Raw genomic sequence first — 19,086 nt, forward strand, 5'->3', positions numbered from 1 at the left:
TGACGCTCCCTGCGAGACTGAAGATGCGCATGTCCCAGCACCACTCAGGGTGAATGCAGTGAGCAGCAGCCAAATTTTTCGTATGATAAATTTTGTGACTGCCATTGCAAAAACACGAATCTGTGATTACAGATCCCACGAACTTGGAGTCCCGACTGAATATATATATATAAATATCATAAGCTAAATATATGTAAACGATATATAAATATCTAAAGTTTTTGAACTTTTTTTTTTTTTTTTTATGTTCCTTCTGTGAAGCACTCAGGTGTCCTAAGCCTGACCACCCCTGCTATATCAGTCTAATATTAGAGTTGGACAACTGGTTAAAGAACAAATGCAATAAAACAAAATTAAAAAACTAAAAATAAAGTGGGTAATCCACAAAGAACATTTTTATTCCGTAACAACTGGTTTTGTTACCAGAAGTTGAAGTTTATAGTCCATAAGTACTAGAGTACAATTTTGATATTGGAAGACAAAAATTAAAATCTGTCATGACAAATAGAAAGACAGAAAGCATATAGCAGTTGTATGATACAGTACAGAATTCAACAGTCTCTCAATATATATTTCTCTCAATTTCATTTACTTTATATTTACACAGAAATTTGTATAATCAGAAATAAATGAGCAAATACACACATATGATGTACACAATGTAGGCACAATACAGAGAACATAAATTGCCTCTTATGGCAAGATGTAAGCACGGCATACTGTAATGTTCCATGAACATCACAGATAGGAACAAATAAATAAAGAACAGTTATTTAAATTTTAACACAGCAAGTGTGAATACCACCAATTATTTATGGTAGTTGATCCAATTATAGAGCTATAAGCTTTTTTTTTTTCTCAATTCCACAAGCCTTTTTTTATTTGCCTAATGCTATTTTTTCTTTTTTTTACAGATATGTATACAACAATTTACACTGAAGTAACAGTACCCCACTGGAGTGCCACATCTTAAATAAACTGACATTTAATAAAAATTAAAATTATCCATTCAGTATCACTGCTAAGGAGACAAATATTTTTAATATTTTAATAAACTTTTACAAAGTTTGTTGTTAACATTTTACCTTTGGTAACAACCTGTAATGACAAATTGGCTGGAATCTAATTTTAGAATTGACTTAAGCTGTAGCTCTTCTTTTATACAAAGCTTGATATTCCTTGGTCTATTTGGAGGCACTGTTACCAGAATTTAAGCTCATGCTTTCACTTTGGTTTAACTTATGACTACTTGCAGAAGGAATCTTATCTGAAGTACAACCATCAGTTTTTGAGTTTTTTTTTGGGAAATCACGTAGCAAATTAGCTTGACTCTTTGGTTCTTTTGCCACTTTTGAAGTCACAATGTCATTAGTTTCTAACATGGATGAATCATGTTCGGAAACACTACTCATGTTGGGATGCACTGAGGTTTTGGATGGTGTAGATATACAAGCCTGGTTGGCTAGTTCCTGCATGATAGGAACAGCCTTTTCAACTGTTGAGGCCTGTGTTTGCAAATGGAGATCAGATAAAACAGGATGGATGCAAGAAGCAGATACAGGTATTTTAGCATCTTTAACAGCTAAGGATCTGGTATTTGTGAATTGTAGTGTTTCCTCTATAGAATGTAACAGATGTGCATCACTACTGTGAGTTGAATTCCTTACAAGAGTTGTGAATGATGCATCTGAACTTTTATGTATATTGGAAGGCTGCAATGGCACTTGCTTCATAGTTTTAGTGTTCTGGACAAATGAATTTTCCACAGCAGTATGTGGTATTTCTTTAGAACATTCAGGGATGACATACTTTGAGCTTTTCACTGATGAACTATCAATGAACTCAGGTGAAGTTTTTGATTTTTCTTTATGAGAAGAATGATTACACTGTTTAAATGAATTGCTAGCTTTAGAGAGCAATTCTAAAGGGGGTTTTGTAGAAGTAATTTCAGATAAATTACCCTTTTCATTGGATGGAGATGAATTCCCTTTCTCTAATTTACAACATTGTAAAGTTTCACCTTCTGAATTTGAACCAAGAGCACTTTTTTTTGGAGACTGTTTTGCCCTTTCCAATTTTGGTTCTTTTTCTTTACTCTGTGTATCAACTCCAAGTTGTTCTTTCTGCTCTGCCACAGTACCAAGATGTGAAGGTGTTGAAGAACTTCTGCTTTTTATTTCAGATTCTAGTAAAGTTGATTCATTCTTTGTAATTCCTTGTTTTGAAGAAAGGGAACCTGGTTCTGAAATGCCACTCTGCAATGTATAAGTTGTTATTTGAATATCTGGTGTAATACATTGTTTCTTTATTGCTGAAGGAGATAAACCTGATGACTTGCTTTTACTCATACATGCATCAGTTTTTTTTTCAGAATATAGATGTAAAATTTCTGGTTTGTTTTCTGTTTCAGAAGGACTTGAAGATTGTTTCTCTTGTCTTTCTCCACCTTTCTTCTTATGTAACTGGTCAATTAATTTTGTTTCAGGTACCAAAGAGCAGCCTAATTTTAGTCCAGGTTCTTCACAGTTTTTATCATTCTTATTTTCTACTTTTGCAACTGCACCACTTGCTAAGCAGGTAGCTATATCAGGCAAATCAAAAAGACCTCTAGATATTTTACTTGCAGATTCTATTGGCTGTAGCTTCCCAGCTTTACTTGTAGAGATATCTTTATCACTAGTCTGGGGAGAGGATGAGGATAAAGAGTTACTTGACCCACACAATTTAGAGACTGTGCTAACTACTGAAGTGGATATATAATGGCCTCGGCATGAAGGTGAGGAGGATAATGCTAAAGGTGATGCTTGTCCAGAAAACGATTCTCTTTTTACTTTTCCTTCGGCTGATTTTGGATGAAGGCGATCAGGAGATAAAGCTCTTCTTAAGAGTGGAGAACTTGGTTCAGCACTTTTTGGCCTCATGAAAGACTTCTTTCCAGAAGCACAAAGAGTGGAGGTGAGGGCTGAGGCAGGTGGACCTTTATGAACAGGAAAAGCTGGAACAACTCCTTGATGATGGCTTATAGGAAATGCTAAAGGTGAAGGTGAACGAGTAGGTGAGGTAGAAGCAATAGGCGAAGGTGATGGTGTGCGGGCAAGAGGGGAAAGAGGAATATGTCCCACAGATTTGCGTCTGGGCGAATGGAATGTTTGAGTAAGTTTATGCTTAAGTCCATGAAGTGAACTTGGGCGAGGAAAGTGTGGTAGATGAGTAGACCCTGCTGGAGAATTTGGAACACTGGAACTAGGAGAGCTGCTCTGGGAGGAATTTCCAGTAGAATGAGGAGAATCAGACTGAGAGCACAAGCGAGCAGTGGGAGGAGAACGAGGACTCTTGGTACGCGTTGGAGAAGCAGGCAAGCTGTCCACTGCAGATGAAGCTAATGTGCGAGCAAGAGATTGAAAACTTCTGCTAGGTGTTAATACTGGAGATGAACCAGAAACAGCTTGTTGTATTTCTGCACTAGCACGTTTGCTACTCAAGCGGCGAAGCAAGGAAGCTCGCCGTTTCTTATCTGAATGGCCATCTCTTTTTCCTTGGCCTGGACGTCGCCTTCCTGAGAGGGGACGCCTGGCCATTTTAATCACAGACGGGTTCCTTTTACGCCCACCAGTTTTAATAGTTGTACTATCCAGTGGAAGTGTGCGAATATTAATCCTATCTCCACCAGATAAAATAAGCTGAAGAACTTGATGATGTAGAAGTCCTTGAACAGACTCTCCATTAATATGAGTGATAAGATCTCCTGGCCGAAGACCAGCTTCAAAAGCTGGACTGTTATTTTCAACAGCCTGTTATAAGGGCAGAAAAAAAAAATAATTATGCCATTTAATTTAAAATACGTTATAAAAACATATAACAGTAGCAAGTAACATTTTAGAAACAAAATCATCTTAACATTATAACACTGTATCAAATTAGTAATGGCAAATCAATGCAAAGTTAAATTATAAGAGATACAGAATAAAACAAAAAACAAAACAAAAAAAAAACTCCAACACCCAGTCCATCCCTTTTAATAATTTGTCCAATTCTGCTTGAAATTTTGAAGTATCCACTTCTATAACAACAGATAGAAGTTTATAGAAAATAACTGACATCCAACAATCAATTATTGTCTGACTGACTGAAAGCAAAATTTTCAAAGTTATCAATAACTGTCTCTTTACAATATAAATAGGGCACCCAGAAACCATAGTGTCACTTTCATGGAGTGCTAAAATGGGTTCCTCATTATCTGAATGCTTATTCACTTCTATACTGTTGGTGAAAGAGAAAATTTTGAGGTTTTTGAATATTCTGTATCATATGAGGAAGTATCATTAGAAGCTATAAATATTTCAATCATATTCCATTCATTTGAAGCATATCTTTTTTGGAGGTTGAGAGCATATATTTGACAAAATTAGCCTATCAGGCTGAACTAATACATCCATTTGAGCTGCAGTAGAAAGACAGCTTCAAATGCAAGCAACACAGGAATGACCACGCATGCTCAACATGCGTGGTCATTCCTGTGTCCATGGTCATTCAACTTGCCTACAAGCCTCAAAAAATGACTTGATATTCTATATTGCAGTTTTAAATTTTTTTTCCCACCAGTTACCTATATAATTCACATGCTTTGAAAAAAATGCTGGGTGGCTTTTTTCAAACGGAATCACCTCAATGTGCCTGCTGGAAGTGGCCACATTTCAGGTATTTGAAAAAGCAAAAGGAATATGGAATTAAGGTACACTTCAACAGTTTAAATAGCCAGCTTTAGTTGTGGATGGTAAGTCTGAAGTGCTATCAGTTAAAATGATGGGTCTAATTGGAATAAGATCATTTTTTTTAGCAATGATACATTTGGCATCAACCTCCACCACAAGGGATGGAAGTCTGTTCCACCAACCAACCACCTGCTGGCTAAAGGCAAATTTCCGCACGTCTATCCTACATCTGTCTTTCCTCAATTTGAATTTATGCCCTCTCAGGTGATTTTTCTGAGCTAGAGGAAGAATCCCATCAGCATTGAGCATGCTTAAACCATTCAAGGCTTTATACACCTCTATCAGATCACCTCGCTGGTGCCTAGTCTCCAGACACTGTAATTTGCAAAACTTAAGCCTTTCTTCGTAAGAGCACCCCTTTGTTCCATTCACTAATCTTGTTGCCCTTCTCTGTACTCGTTCCAGCAGCTCTACATCCTTCTTGAAATGAGGCCTCCAGACCTGTATACAGTACTCTAGGTGTGGCCTGACCATTGCCTTATACAATGGAATAATCACCTCCTTATCCCTGCTGGAAAAATTCCTGTATATCATTGACAATACTCCATGAGCTACTCTTGCAGCCCGTCTGCACTGCTCAGAGAACTTCATATCTGCCTGCACAACCACCCCCAAGTCCCTTTCATTCTCTACCACTGTCAGTGTAGTACCACAGAGTTGATACGTTGCTCTGGGGTTGCTGTTTCCCATGTGTAGTACTTTACATTTGTCAATGTTAAACTTCATTTGCCACCTCTCAGCCCATCTGCTCAACCTTTCCAGATCCTGTTGCAGCAGCACAGTGTCAGTAGTGTCCTTGACAACCCTGCCAACCTTTGTATCGTCTGCAAACGTGGACATTAAGCTTGATATACCATCATCAATATCATTTATAAATACAGAAAACAATAATGGACCCAACACTGAGCCCTGAGGGACTCCACTAATAACATTAGTCCACGATGAGCAGTGTCCATTGATTACCACTCTCTGTCTTCTCCCCCTCAACCATCTCTTTAGCCATAGCAGCAATTTGCCTCCAATGTCACACTGCTCCAATTTGTGTAGCAGTCTTCCATGTGCAACAGTATCAAAAGCCTTTCTAAGATCAAAGTATATAATATCAAAATTATTCCCTGCATCCAGTTCTTTTGTGACTGCATCATAGTATCCAATCAAGTTGGTCAGGCAAGACTTCCCCTTAACAAAACCATGCTGTGTCTGAGCTATAACTGAAGTCTTGTCTAAATGATCCTGCAGTGCTTCTTTAACCAGTGCCTCCATTAATTTTCCTGGAACAGAAGTTAAGCTCACAGGTCTATAATTACTTGTGTCAGCCTTTGATCCTCCTTTGTGAATTGGGGTCACATTTGCACATTTTCAGTCTATGGGTACCTCCCCTGAGTCCAAGGAAGCTCTCATAATTATGGCTAAGGGTTTGCTTACTTCCTTTGCTGCCTCCTTTAATATAACTGGATAGATCCCATCCACCCCGGGTGCCTTTCTTGTGTTTATCTTCAACAGTTTCTCCACCATTTTACTCCCAGTTATTTCAAGATTCTGTAGCTTACTGCTAGAGTTGAATACACCTCTGGCATTCCCCTTGCTGAATAACTCCTCATGTGTGAATGTCGATGATACATTTGGCATTGATTACTTTTTGAAGACGGCTTCCGTAGCCGAGTGGGCAGGAGCGGGAGTGCAGTAGCACACGCTCTTTGAGTAGACCGGGGTTCAAGCCCCTGACTGCTGAATACGGTCGATCTGCCAACCCGCACTGGACCAGCGTGGCAGATTATGGTCCATTTTCCCTCAGCATGAATTGTTGAGGAGGCTTCCATCCTGCAGTGGGTTGATAATGGCTGCACTTTACTTTTTTTTTTCTTTTTTTTACTTTTTGATTGCTGAATTACTGAACCAGTCACTCTTCAGAGACTTAGTAATTTGCAATCTCCTCTTTTTGAATTTCTCTGGCTTAAAATCTGTTTCCACCATTCTGTCAAATTCATTTGTTGTCCCTACTATCACCCAACTGCACTAATCAGTTAAGTTTCAAAGAAAAGAACTCTTTGACTTCCTCTTTTTGAAAATTAACTTTCACCAGTCCAACCTTCCTAACAGTGAGGTATTTTCCATAGTGATTTTAATATTCACAATTTCAGCTGGCTTCTGTTTTCTAGTCACACGAACCCAGATGATCAAGATGAATCTTTTGCAATTACTAATGACCTCGCACAGATTGCTCATTTACCTATCAGAAAACCAAACTTAACCACAAAGCCAAACACTAAATTTTTTTCTTACAAACAACCCTTCAAAGTACACAGTCAAAGTGAGTGGTCCTCTAGGCACCTCAGATCACAACTTGGTGATGGCCTCTTCTCCAATGGCACCTTTCTCTTGTGGTCATTCTCAACTTTGTGTTATAGTAGTAGTAGTGGCAAATGATAAGGAAAAAAAAAAAAAAAAACTACACACTTCTTCCATCCATACCCTCCAAGCATTTGTCTAGTTTTTCCTTGAATTTATTCAAACCATCCACTTCCACCACAACAGATGGAAGCCTGTTCCAACAATCAACCACCTGCTGGGTGAAGGCAAACTTCCACACAACTATCCTTCCTCTACTTAAAACTTACACCCATTCATGTGTGTGTGTGTGGTCTCAGCAAGAGGAAGAAAATGCCATTCACATCAGGGGCTCACATCTGGTGAGTATGAGCTTGGCAAACCTAGGGTCCTGAGCTGGATATCATCATTCTTCTCTTTCTTGGTGATTCCCTTCTACTTCTTTCTCTCTCGCCCTCCCTCCTCCCTCCCTATTTCTCAGGGTAACATGAGAATTTTTTTTTTGGCTGGTGCAGCATAAGCCTCAGGCTTCCTTGCACCATATGGCTAATAATAATGCTAATAATAATAATAATAATAACATGCAGCTTACATAATCCATTCAAGGCCTTAAACAGCTCAATCAGATCATCCCGCAGGTGCCTAGTCTCCAGAAACTGCATTCTGCAGAACTGAAACCTTTCTAGGTAAGAGCACTATTTCATTTCCTTCACCAATCTCATTACCATTCTCTGCACCCATTCCAGCAGATCTACATCCTTCCTAAAGCGAGGTCTCCAGACCTGTATACAATACTTAAGATGTGTCTAAAGGGATAATCAATTCCTTATCCCTGCTAGCTGTTTGTTTATGGGCTTTACGGTGAAAGGGCAGCAAGGCCATAATGCAACTAACTATGGTGATGTTAAATATGCACTTTATATATTTAAATGTTGTTGAAGTTCACACTGTGTTGTACAGTTGTATCTGTTTAAAGAATGAAAAAATTCTGACCAGGTGTGGGGTATCTGCCAGGTCAGCAATACTGAAAGGAATGTTTACCTCTTTTTCGTCCTGGAAAAAGAGGTAAACATAGCTTGTCGGTCACTATTGTATTTGGGGCAATCAATGAGTACGTGTTGGACAGTGAGCTGAGTGTTGCAATTTGTACACAGTGGTGGATCAGTGCCTGCAAGAAGATAAAGATGTATTAGATGTGTATGGCCTATTCGTAGTCGGGCTAATACAACTTCTTCATGCATGTTTTCACATATACTGGCTTTCCAAGGTTTGAGATGTTTCTTTATACAGAGTAGTTTGTTCCCAACTTGACTCTGCCAGATGTGTTGCCATTTTTCAAGACACCACTTCTTTATAATTGACTTAGTCTGTGATCAGTATACTAAACGGTTCATCTATAGGATCTGTAGCAGTTTTTGCAGCTAGATCAGCACATTCATTTCCAGAAATTCTAACATGACCAGGGATCCAACAAAAGATGAGTTCTTGCTTCTTTCTATGTAGCTTAGTCATGGTATTCAAAATCTGTATGAGTAAGGGGTTATCGTGATTTGTATTCTGCTGTATAGCTTGGGTAGCACTAATGGAGTCTGTACTGTTCAATATATTTGTTGATAAGGTGAAATTTGATGCTATGCATGATGCTATTGCAGTGTAGCGGCTGCATTCATTGGTGTCTCTTGGCTATGGCAAGGTTGAGAAAAACTGCTGCTGCACTAACGTGGGTGTCAGTTTTAGATTCATCTGTGTAGATTGGCAGACGCACAGTTTTGGTGCTCCACTATTTGTCGTGATTTTAGTAGTTTAAAGTGTCACATTTTGCTCTACTTTGTGTCCGTCAAGTTCCTCTTCTCAAGATGTGTCCACAGACATCAACTTCGTGAAGATCGGCCAAGGTAAACGAAAATTATGGTCACTTTTCATTAGCATTGATCTCGCTGGGCTAGAACGTGACAACTTCCCATTGTATATTAAGTTGAACTTTGTTAAAGCTATCGGTACCGCAAATATCGCTTAAATGATGATGATATCAACTATCGGGAATTGCAAATGAACAGCTTTATAGCCACATATGTTTTTGCATGATGAATATCAGATATTTTACTGGTTTTCTGTCTAATTTTAATATGGTGCCTGATAAACAAAGACAGTTGTACACCACGCGGTCGAGCCCTGATTGGTCGGACATTGTCTGAGTGACCGTTATTAGTGTGAGTTATTTGCCACGCACTTTAAGAGATCTATACCTTGAACATTTAGGGGTACTAAATATATTTGATCTAATACAGGATTAATAAAAGTTATTTAATGTCACTACATTTATGATATTTTGAATATATATAACAATACGTTCTCAGTGTCCCACGCAGTCGAGCCCTGATTCGTCGGACCTTGTCTGAGTGACCGTTAGTGTGAGTTACTTGCTACTACAAGACATCTATATCCAAAACATTTTAGGGGTACTAAATATATTTAACACAGAATTAATAAAAGTCAGGTAATTTCACTACATCATGATATTGAGAATATATATAATTATGTGCACAGTGGTGACCTCCCAGAACGAATAATAAACTAAGCACAACATCCAGGTATTTTGGTGATTAGGGTTGAATCTCTCCCCCCCCCCCCACCCGGTAAGCTTAGGTCAACAAGCATAAAACAGAATCTGCACTAAGCATTACACTCCTGCAGCTAAGCAATTCAGTAGCTGCCGTTCAGAACTCTTCATCTGGGGAAAATATGGAACCGATAAACCGAAACAATCCCGATAATCCGGACCTGGCCATAAAATCGAAAAATCCAAGTACGCCTCTGAAAAAGGCTATAAATAACGATGAAACAATACTTATATGGAATAACGAAGATTTGGACAGTACTCTAACAGCATCCACAGCGAAGAGAAAGGGCAAGCAATCCACAGCTCCCAGATTGGAGATGAAAACCCGCTCCAAAAGCGAGAACAAAGACCAAACGGAGCAGGCAATCTCCCAACAAGAAAATGTGACAGAAAAAGGGCAGGAAAAACAAGAAACCCCACTGGACCCCAGACTGCCTGAAGGCACTGCACTGGAGCAGTCTCTTATTCTAAGGACTACCCTAGAAAGCCTATTTAAAGATCAACATAATAGGATTACGACTGCACTCCGGGGGGAAATAGTGGGATTATGGATGAAAATGGAGACAATCCTAGTCCAGACCAACTTGGAAAAAGAGGTTGCCTTAGCCAAACTTCAAGTCTATCAAAACAGTAGGGCAAAGGAAATGCTACAGCGCGTCCCTACCTACTCCCAAGCGCTGAGGACCAACCTAAACAAGACACATGAAAGCATCATTACAAATCGAACCACAACAGCCCAAAGAAAAGCCCTCATACCAAAACAGCACCTAGTTGTACTAAAACCAGCCTCTACAGAAACACACAAGACCAGTGAAGAAGTAAAACAAACAATAGTAGAAAAACTGAAGGGTGACTTCAAGCATACTAAGATTAGCATTAGCAGAGGCATATGATGCAAGAAAGCAAGCTTATTCAGCATCAGCCAAAAAAAAAAAAAAAAACCACTACTCCCATTTCACCCCTCCGTTCGTTCGAAATACCTGTCCAGCTGAGCCTTAAATTTATTTAGGCTATCAACTTCAACAACAAGCGATGGGAGTCTATTCCACAAACCAACTGCCCGCTGGCTAAAGGCAAATTTCCGCACATCTATCCGACATCCGTCCTTCCTCAATTTGAATTTATGCCCTCTCAGGTGATTATTCTGAGCAAGAGGAAAAATCCCATCGGCATTGAGCATGCTCAAGCCATTCAAAGCCTTATACACCTCTATCAGATCACCTCGCCGATGCCTAGTCTCCAGGCTCTGTAATTTGCAAAACTTAAGCCTTTCTTCGTAAGAGCAACCCTTTGTTCCATTCACTAATCTTGTTGCCCTTCTCTGTACTCGTTCCAGCATCTCTACATCCTTCTTGAAATGAGGCCTCCAGACCTCTATACAGTACTCAAGGTGTGGCCTGACCAATGCCTTATACAAGGGAATAATCACATCCTTATCCCTGCTAGAAAAATTCCTGTATATCATTGACAAGACACCATGAGCTACTCTTGCAGCTCGTCTGCACTGCTCAGAGAACTTCATATCTGCCTGCACAATTACCCCCAGGTCCTTTTCATTCTCTACCACTGTCAGCATAGTACCACAGAGTTGATACTTTGATCTGGGGTTACTGTTTCCCATATGTAGTACTTTACATTTGTCAATGTTAAACTTCATTTGCCACCTCTCAGCCCATCTGCTCAACCTTTCCAGATCCTGTTGCAGTAGCATAGTATCAGTAGTGTCCTTAACAACCCTGCCAACCTTGGTATCGTCTGCAAACTTGGACATTAAGCCTGATACACCATCATCAATATCATTTATAAATACAGAAAACAACAATGGACCCAACACTGAACCCTGAGGAACTCCACTAATAACATTAGTCCACGTTGAGCAGTGTCCATTGATTACCACTCTCTGTCTTCTGCCACTCAACCATCTCTTTAGCCATAGCAGCAATTTGCCTCCAATGCCACACTTCTCCAATTTGTGCAGCAGTCTTCCATGCGCAACAGTATCAAAAGCCTTTCTAAGATCCAAATATATAATATCAAAGTTATTCCCTGCATCCAGTTCTTTTGTGACTACATCATAGTAACCAATCAAATTGGTCAGACAAGACCTGCCCTTAACAAAACCATGCTGTGTCTGAGGTATAACTGAATTCTTGTCCAGATGATCCTGCAGTGCTTCTTTAACCAGTGCCTCCATTAATTTTCCTGGAACTGAAGTTAAACTAACAGGTCTATAATTACTTGTGTCAGCCTTTGATCCTCCTTTGTGAATTGGGGTTACATTTGCACATCTCCAGTCCATGGGTACCTCCCCTGAGTCCAAAGAAGCTCTCATAATTATGGCTAGGGGTTTGCTTACTTCCTTTGCTGCCTCCTTTAATATAACTGGATAGATCCCATCCACCCCTGGTGCCTTTTTTATCTTTATCCTCAGCAATTTCTCCTCCACTTTCCTCTCAGTTATTAGAAAATAATCTAGCTCACTGCCAATGTTTACTTCACCTACAACATTCCCCTTCCTGAATAACTCCTCATGTGTGAATGTAGATGCAAAATACTCATTTAGATTGTTAGCCACCTGAGCAGGATCCTCAACTGTTGAACCATCAACATCCAGTGGACCAATCTGATTCATCCCTTTCTTTCTTGAGTTTAAAAGGTAAAGAACTCTTTTCTGTTTTTCTTTGCGTCCTTTGCCAAGGATTTCTCATAATCTGCCTTTGCCTGCCTAATCTCCTTTGTGACTTGGTTACAGACCAACTTATATCTATCATAGGCTTCCATGTACCCCATTAATTTGTATGTATCCCATGCATTTTTCTTCTCTGCCATATGTCTCATTAGTTCATCTGACAACCATTTAGGCCTGAACCCTGAACAATATTTCTTGGTTGGTATGTAAAGCCCTAGTAGCTTCCAAGATTAGTTCCTTGAATGCTTCCCATTTTGAATTTGCTGTTGGTAACATCATCAGTTGGTCCCACTGTATAGAATTTAAATACTGTCTCAGACCATCATAGTCGCCTTTACGAAAGCAAAAACCCTTCCCTTTGCCTCCGATGGTAGTTACCTCCTTGAGTAAATCCCACTTCAGCACACTGTGATCACTGCCACCCAGTGGTTCCTTTATCTGCAGATTCCTAATGCATGAAGAATCACTGCTGATAATCAAATCAAGAGTATTACTCCCTCTAGTTGCCTCCCGAACATGCTGGTGTAGAAAACAATCATCCAATAAATCCACAAAAGCCCTGCTAGTGTGTGAGTGACCAACCCACAAATTCCAGTCAATATCTGGGAAATTAAAATCCCCCATTATAAGACTCTCTGATTTACTGGCCCATTCTATTTCCCTGTACAGTATCTTATTATACTCATCAGAGTCATTAGGCCTATAGCACACTCCTACTCTCAATTTTGATTTACCTATGCTTATGTCACACCAAACTGACTCGACACTGCCCTGTCCATCAATGTCGACTGGCTTCACTTCCTTGGATTTTATGTGTTTTTTAACTAATAGCATAACCCCTCCTCCCCTCCTGTCCTGTCTATCCTTTCTATACACATTTTACTCCCCAAATTCCAGTTCTGCATTCCTTATATCTGTGTGACACCACGTCTCTGATATCCCAACAATATCTGCCTTTGATGTTTTGAGCAATACTCAAATTCATCAAATTTATTTACTAAACTCCTAGCATTGGTGTACACGCAAGTATACCTGCACTTGTTTCTATTCTTAGCTACCCTAACACAACCCATGTGTTTACTTGTATCACAATGAGTTCCAGCAGTCTCTGAAATATCCTGCATCTTGTTTTTCAGGCTTCTGCTCATTCCAATAGAAGCAGTGCAAGAATCTCTTTCACCTCTGCCAGTGGCTACTGTTAATCCATTAGTCTTTGTCTCCCCCCAAGCTAGCAGTTTTCCGACCCACCTAACACTGCCTCGATAGCATCAGCAAATATTCTTGCACCCTTTCTATTTAAGTGTATCCCATCCCTGTAGAAGCAATCTCACCTGTTAACAAGTACATTCCAGGCTGAAAAAAATTCTACCCCTTGAGCCTTGCACAATCTTTCCAGGGCCGAATTGATCGACAAGGCTCTCATCATATACTCCCTCCTATCGTGTCTGGGCAGAATTGCAGACACTTTCAAATTTAACCCTACTTCACGGCTTTTTTTCAACAGTGACCTGTACTTGTTAAGTAATTCCGCTGGTCTCCTACTCTTAATGTCATTAGTGCCAACGTGTACAACTATATCACCTTTTGTGCCCTTAAAAGATGATATCTGCTCTACAACGTCATCAACCCTTGCCCCTGGCAGACATACCCTGGTCCTGTTCCACCTATCCTTTTTACAAAGCATGTTCCCCGTTTCCCTGACAATAGAGTCACCAACAACTACTAGTTCCTGTGGGACCAGCGCATTCTGCCTTGGGGGCTGCCTCTGTGTTGCAAGATGACCAAGTGCAAGCTCTGGCGTTGATGTGGGCAGCTGAGAGCTTGATGGGCCCCTTAATTTATTTCCTTCGAGGGCATCCACCCTGTCCTTCAAGGTCTCATATAGGCCCATAACAACGCCGAGTTGTCGCCTAATTTCCTTGCACTCCTTGCATCGTGCACACACAAAGACATCCCCCATGGCAGTATCATGTCCCGTACCCGATTGCTCCGCAAACATCAAGCAAACAGTGCATCTTAAAAGGCTGTGATTCAGAGGGCAACTGCCCCCCTCAGTTCTCCCTTGAGTCACAGCACTCCCATTAGCTTGAGCCTTTTGCTTTGCTGCTCTGGTCAGAGTCATGATTTCGATTTAAATGTCAGTAAAATTACGATTTCAGAACAAAATTAAAACCTTAAACTTGTATCTTAAAACAGTTATAACGCTATATTTATTTTTCAGTATCGAGTGTTATCTACGAGTTCCCTTTATATAACTTCCGTATCAAGTATGTATTAATTATTTGTTACGTTTGTCCTCTAAGTCGTTATATATATATAGTTAAAAGAACAATTTAATTGACAATGAAGTTTAACAAGATTAATTGATCTACTTATTAATTGACAATATTATATTATGAACTATACTATACAAAGCTAATGCTATCGAATTCCGGATATGCTGTATCGCGTTTCAGTAACGAGTGTTATCTACGAAGTCCCTTTATATAACTTCCGTATCAAGTTATGTAGTAATTATTTATTTTTACTAATTATTTATGTTCCGTAACCTAAGTGGTTATATGTATAGTTAAAAGTACAATTTAATTGCCAATGAAGTTCGATAAGATTAACAGATTTACTGATTAATTTTCACGTAACAATGGCGGCTGTTTATGAACGGTAAACACGTGTATTTGATACCCTTTCCGATACTAAGTAATACCTACAAATCTCTACCTAAGTTACTTTAACTTTAAGTACCGTAAATAGGAATATAAAGCTACTCTAGAAATAAGTTAATATGTCAATTTAAACTAATAAAGCAGAAAATAAATCAGAAAAAACTTCTCTGTTCCAGTAGCGGCAGAAAGGCACGTCCACACAGGAAACTCTCGCCTCAAACTTAGATCTATTCGGAAAACAAGAAACGTAGGGGTGTTAATTGAAACTGAAACTGCGGAGGACATAAAAGGTATAATCAGCAACCCCAAAATTTCAATGCTGGGACTTCTAGCAGAGCCTCCTAGACGGAAAGGGCCAAGCATCATTGTATTTGATGTAGACAAAGAGACAACACCAGAAGAATTAACAGAGGAAATATACTGCAAAAACTTGAAGCAGACACTCATGGAGGAAGAATCAGGGCAACACATTATGCCGAAATATAAAACTAAATCCAGAAACGGAAATGCCATAAATTGGATCATAGAGCTCTCAGCAGCGGCTTGGAAATCTTTGAGCCAACAATCAAGAATCTATATAAACTGGGGCAGCCATCGTTTTCGTGAGCATGTGGCTGTTCCCAAATGCTACAGGTGCTGCCGCTTTGGTCACACGACCCACACCTGTAAGCAAACACAACCTACCTGTGGTCATTGTGCAGACATCGGACATGAATTTGCATTTTGCCCCAGGAAAGCAGAACCTGCAATCTGTGTGAATTGTAAAGAAACGAAGCTACCATTTGATCACTCACTACAGGATAATAAGTGTCCAATCTACATAAAGGCTAAGAGTGCACAACAGAACAGAACCGACTATGGGAAATAACAGGAATCACTATAATCAAACAAAGATTAAATTCACACAGCACAATGCCCAGAGATCTAAGGCTGTTGCCGCACAAATGGCTAAAAAAGCCATGGAAGAAAATTATGACATATTAATGCTACAGGAGCCTTACACCTACAACAAAGAAGTAAAAGGCTACCCCCTACATTACAAGATCGTACAAGTTGATGGAGACAACCTGTGGGCTGCCATCGCTGTCCGGAATCCTGACCTCACGGTAACCAAGATCTCAGACCTATGTACAAACTGGGCCGTATGTGCCCATATAGCCTCACCGCTAGGGGAATTTATGTCACCTCTATATATGTCCGTCCGGGAGAAGATATATTGCCCGTGACAAGATATTTTCAAAATATCCAACTACAAATGCAGAATGCCAAACTCATAGTAAGAATGGACGCCAACTGCAGATCCCCTGCTTGGCACAGTGAAAGACCAGACCGTGGGGGTGCCAGAAATGGTCAGCGCTTGGAGGATTACATCTCCAACAGTAATCTAGCAGTTCTGAACAGACCTAATCAACCATCATCTTTCTCCAGCACACTATGGGAGGCAAATATAGATGTAACTTTGGCCACTCGGTCGATTGTTGGGCATCTCTCCCCCTGGGTGGTACAAGAACACTGGACTACCTCGGACCACAGAGTCCTAACCTTTGACCTCCACCACTCCCTCGTAGCACAGTATCCACCTAGATTCCTCTCGCCAAGATACGCCATCCAAAAAGCAGACTGGAACTTATTCCAACAAACATTGATGGAAAAAGCCAGGAATTTTGACCCAAAATATCTCAATCCAGACCAACACCAACAAAAAGTAACGCAGCTTATAACCGAAGCAGCAAACATGGCCATCAGGAAGAAGAAGCCCGTTCCCAAAGTGGTCCACTGGTGGTCACCAGAACTCCAGGCAATAAGACAGCGAGTGAATAATGCTCGAAAAAGGTTCCAAAGGGCACGCAGATCTTGGCCCCAAGCAGAGGTTGACATACTCAGACAGCAATACCGGGAGGTCAGGAACCAATATACGGCTCAAATTAAAACAAGAAAGAGACACTCCTGGGAAGACTTTGTATCCACAGTGGGAAATGCAGACCCCTGGGGATTGGCATATAAAATCACCACAAGTAAATTCCCCAGGGGAGAAGTCGTTGCTGCCACCTTAACACCTCAAGGGACATACACTAAATCCTGGCACTCCTCCATTAATAATATATTGGACCATATCCTCCTACCTTCAACAATTCCACACACGCATGAACAGAGAATTCTCTGCGAGGAGAATGATAAATACTCCACCCAGACAGTGGAGCCCCCTTTCACGATAACAGAACTCAACATAGCTGCAGCCAAAATGCAAAACAGAAAAACTCCCGGCGAAGATCAAATAGAGCCAGAAATACTAAAAAAAAAGGCAGTGGAAATTATACCGGATACTATATTAAACCTAGCAAATCAATGCCTCACAGCTTCGTGGAAGCTGTGAGGCATTGTGAGGTTCCACGAAGTTGTGAGGCATGCCTCACAACTTCGTGGAAGACAGCCTGAGTCAGACTTATCCTGAAAAACCCCACTAAACCCAAGGACACGCCAGGCTCATACAGGCCTATCGCTCTGCTGTCGATGCTGAGCAAGCTCTTTGAGCACCTCATTTACCACAGAATTGAAAACCGTTACCAGAATGCTCAATTGATGTCAAGAAACCAATTTGGTTTCAGGAGGGGATGCTCCACCACTGATGCCTTCGAGAGGATCATCGATGCAGTCAGAAACTGTAACAAGAAATATTTCCTCCTCATCTCAATTAACTTCGCTGGAGCCTTTGACTCCCTCTGGTGGCCCAGTGTTCTAGCCACGCTCCGACGGGCTGAAATCCCATCAAATCTATTTCACTGCATGAAATCTTACCTGGAAAACCGAAGAATCACTGTCAGCACTCCCTTTACCTCTGCATCCAGACTGGTTTACAGGGGCTGCCCCCAGGGATCCGTCCTGGGGCCGCTCCTGTGGAACCTGGTGCTTGATGAGTTTTTAAACCTGGATGTTCCAAATGTCATTACACAGGCATACGCTGATGATCTGATTATGATGCTTCAAGCAGACAGCAGGGCTCAACTGGAGGCCATAGGCAATCATGCCACACACATGCTACAGGATTGGGCCAAGAGGAATCTTCTAACGATCTCAACCGAACCGAAAAAACAAACTCAATACTCCTCAGGGGTCACCTTGACCCTGGTAGACCTCCACTAATCAAAATAAATGGAGCGACCATCAAACTCAAACAGGAACTAAAATACTTAGGAATAACACTAGACCGAAACTTGAACTTCACATCTGATCTCTGTTATCTCAGAACGAAAACAAGAAGGCTCTCGGCCCTGATAACCAAAATCACCAGGAGGGACTGGGGACTAAAGAAGAGGGCCCTTTCTCTTCTATACAAAGCTCTCTTCATCCCTATCCTTTCCTATGGTGCAGGCACCTGGTATCAGAAAGCAAACACAGCAGTCAACAAGAAAAAGCTGGAGTCGATCCACACTATTGACAACAACTAGAGCCTGCTGCACGGTGAGCACCCATGCGCTCCAGGTCCTGGCAGGCTTCCTTCCCCTGGACCTGGAGATTGTGCGCTGTGGGCTGCTACACCAACATTCAAAAGGAAGAACCACAACTTATTTAGGCTACACAACAGATCCACAGAAAAGCAAATCCTCAGAAAATAAGAGGTTAACGGAACACCTGCAATCTATCTGGCAAAACAGATGGAATCTTACCACAAAAGGTCAAGTCACCAAAAAATTTATACCCGATGTCAGCAGGGTATATCCTATTTCCCCATCCTAGTTTTCCCCTGGCTTGCACACCACCTTCCTTCTTACAGGACACGGCTCCTTCAGAGGAAAACTCCATGAGCTGGGAATCTCTGACAACCCGAGCTGTAACTGCGGTCAGGAGGAAACATGGGAACATCTTATCCATGACTGTGACAACTACGAGGACCTCAGATGTCAGCTATATACACGCATCAACTCCTTGCTAAAAAACCGAGAAGAAATAATATTGCAAGAGGAAGATAATTACCGGGCTTTCACCATCTTTGCCCGCAAACTCTTTGAAAGACAA

At 40.8% G+C, this 19,086-nt stretch overlaps 1 protein-coding gene across 5 annotated transcripts in view; it reads right to left on the reverse strand.

The window, feature by feature from the left end:
* Positions 1–567: 567 nt before the first annotated feature.
* LOC150087015 (microtubule-associated serine/threonine-protein kinase 3-like) overlaps positions 568–19,086 on the reverse strand; it is a 912,052-nt gene continuing 893,533 nt past the window's right edge. For all 5 annotated transcript variants that reach the window (XM_090372902.1, XM_090372903.1, XM_090372904.1 and 2 more), the window contains one exon: positions 568–3,791. In XM_090372902.1, coding sequence (XP_090229028.1) covers positions 1,185–3,791 — 2,607 coding nt within the window. In that variant the 3' untranslated portion in view covers positions 568–1,184. The remainder of the gene's footprint in view (positions 3,792–19,086) is intronic.

Source organism: Mastigoproctus giganteus, chromosome 4 (genome assembly GCF_048544385.1).
Source record: "Mastigoproctus giganteus isolate SK-2022 chromosome 4, ASM4854438v1, whole genome shotgun sequence".
In the NCBI taxonomy this organism is placed as follows: domain Eukaryota; kingdom Metazoa; phylum Arthropoda; class Arachnida; order Uropygi; family Thelyphonidae; genus Mastigoproctus; species Mastigoproctus giganteus.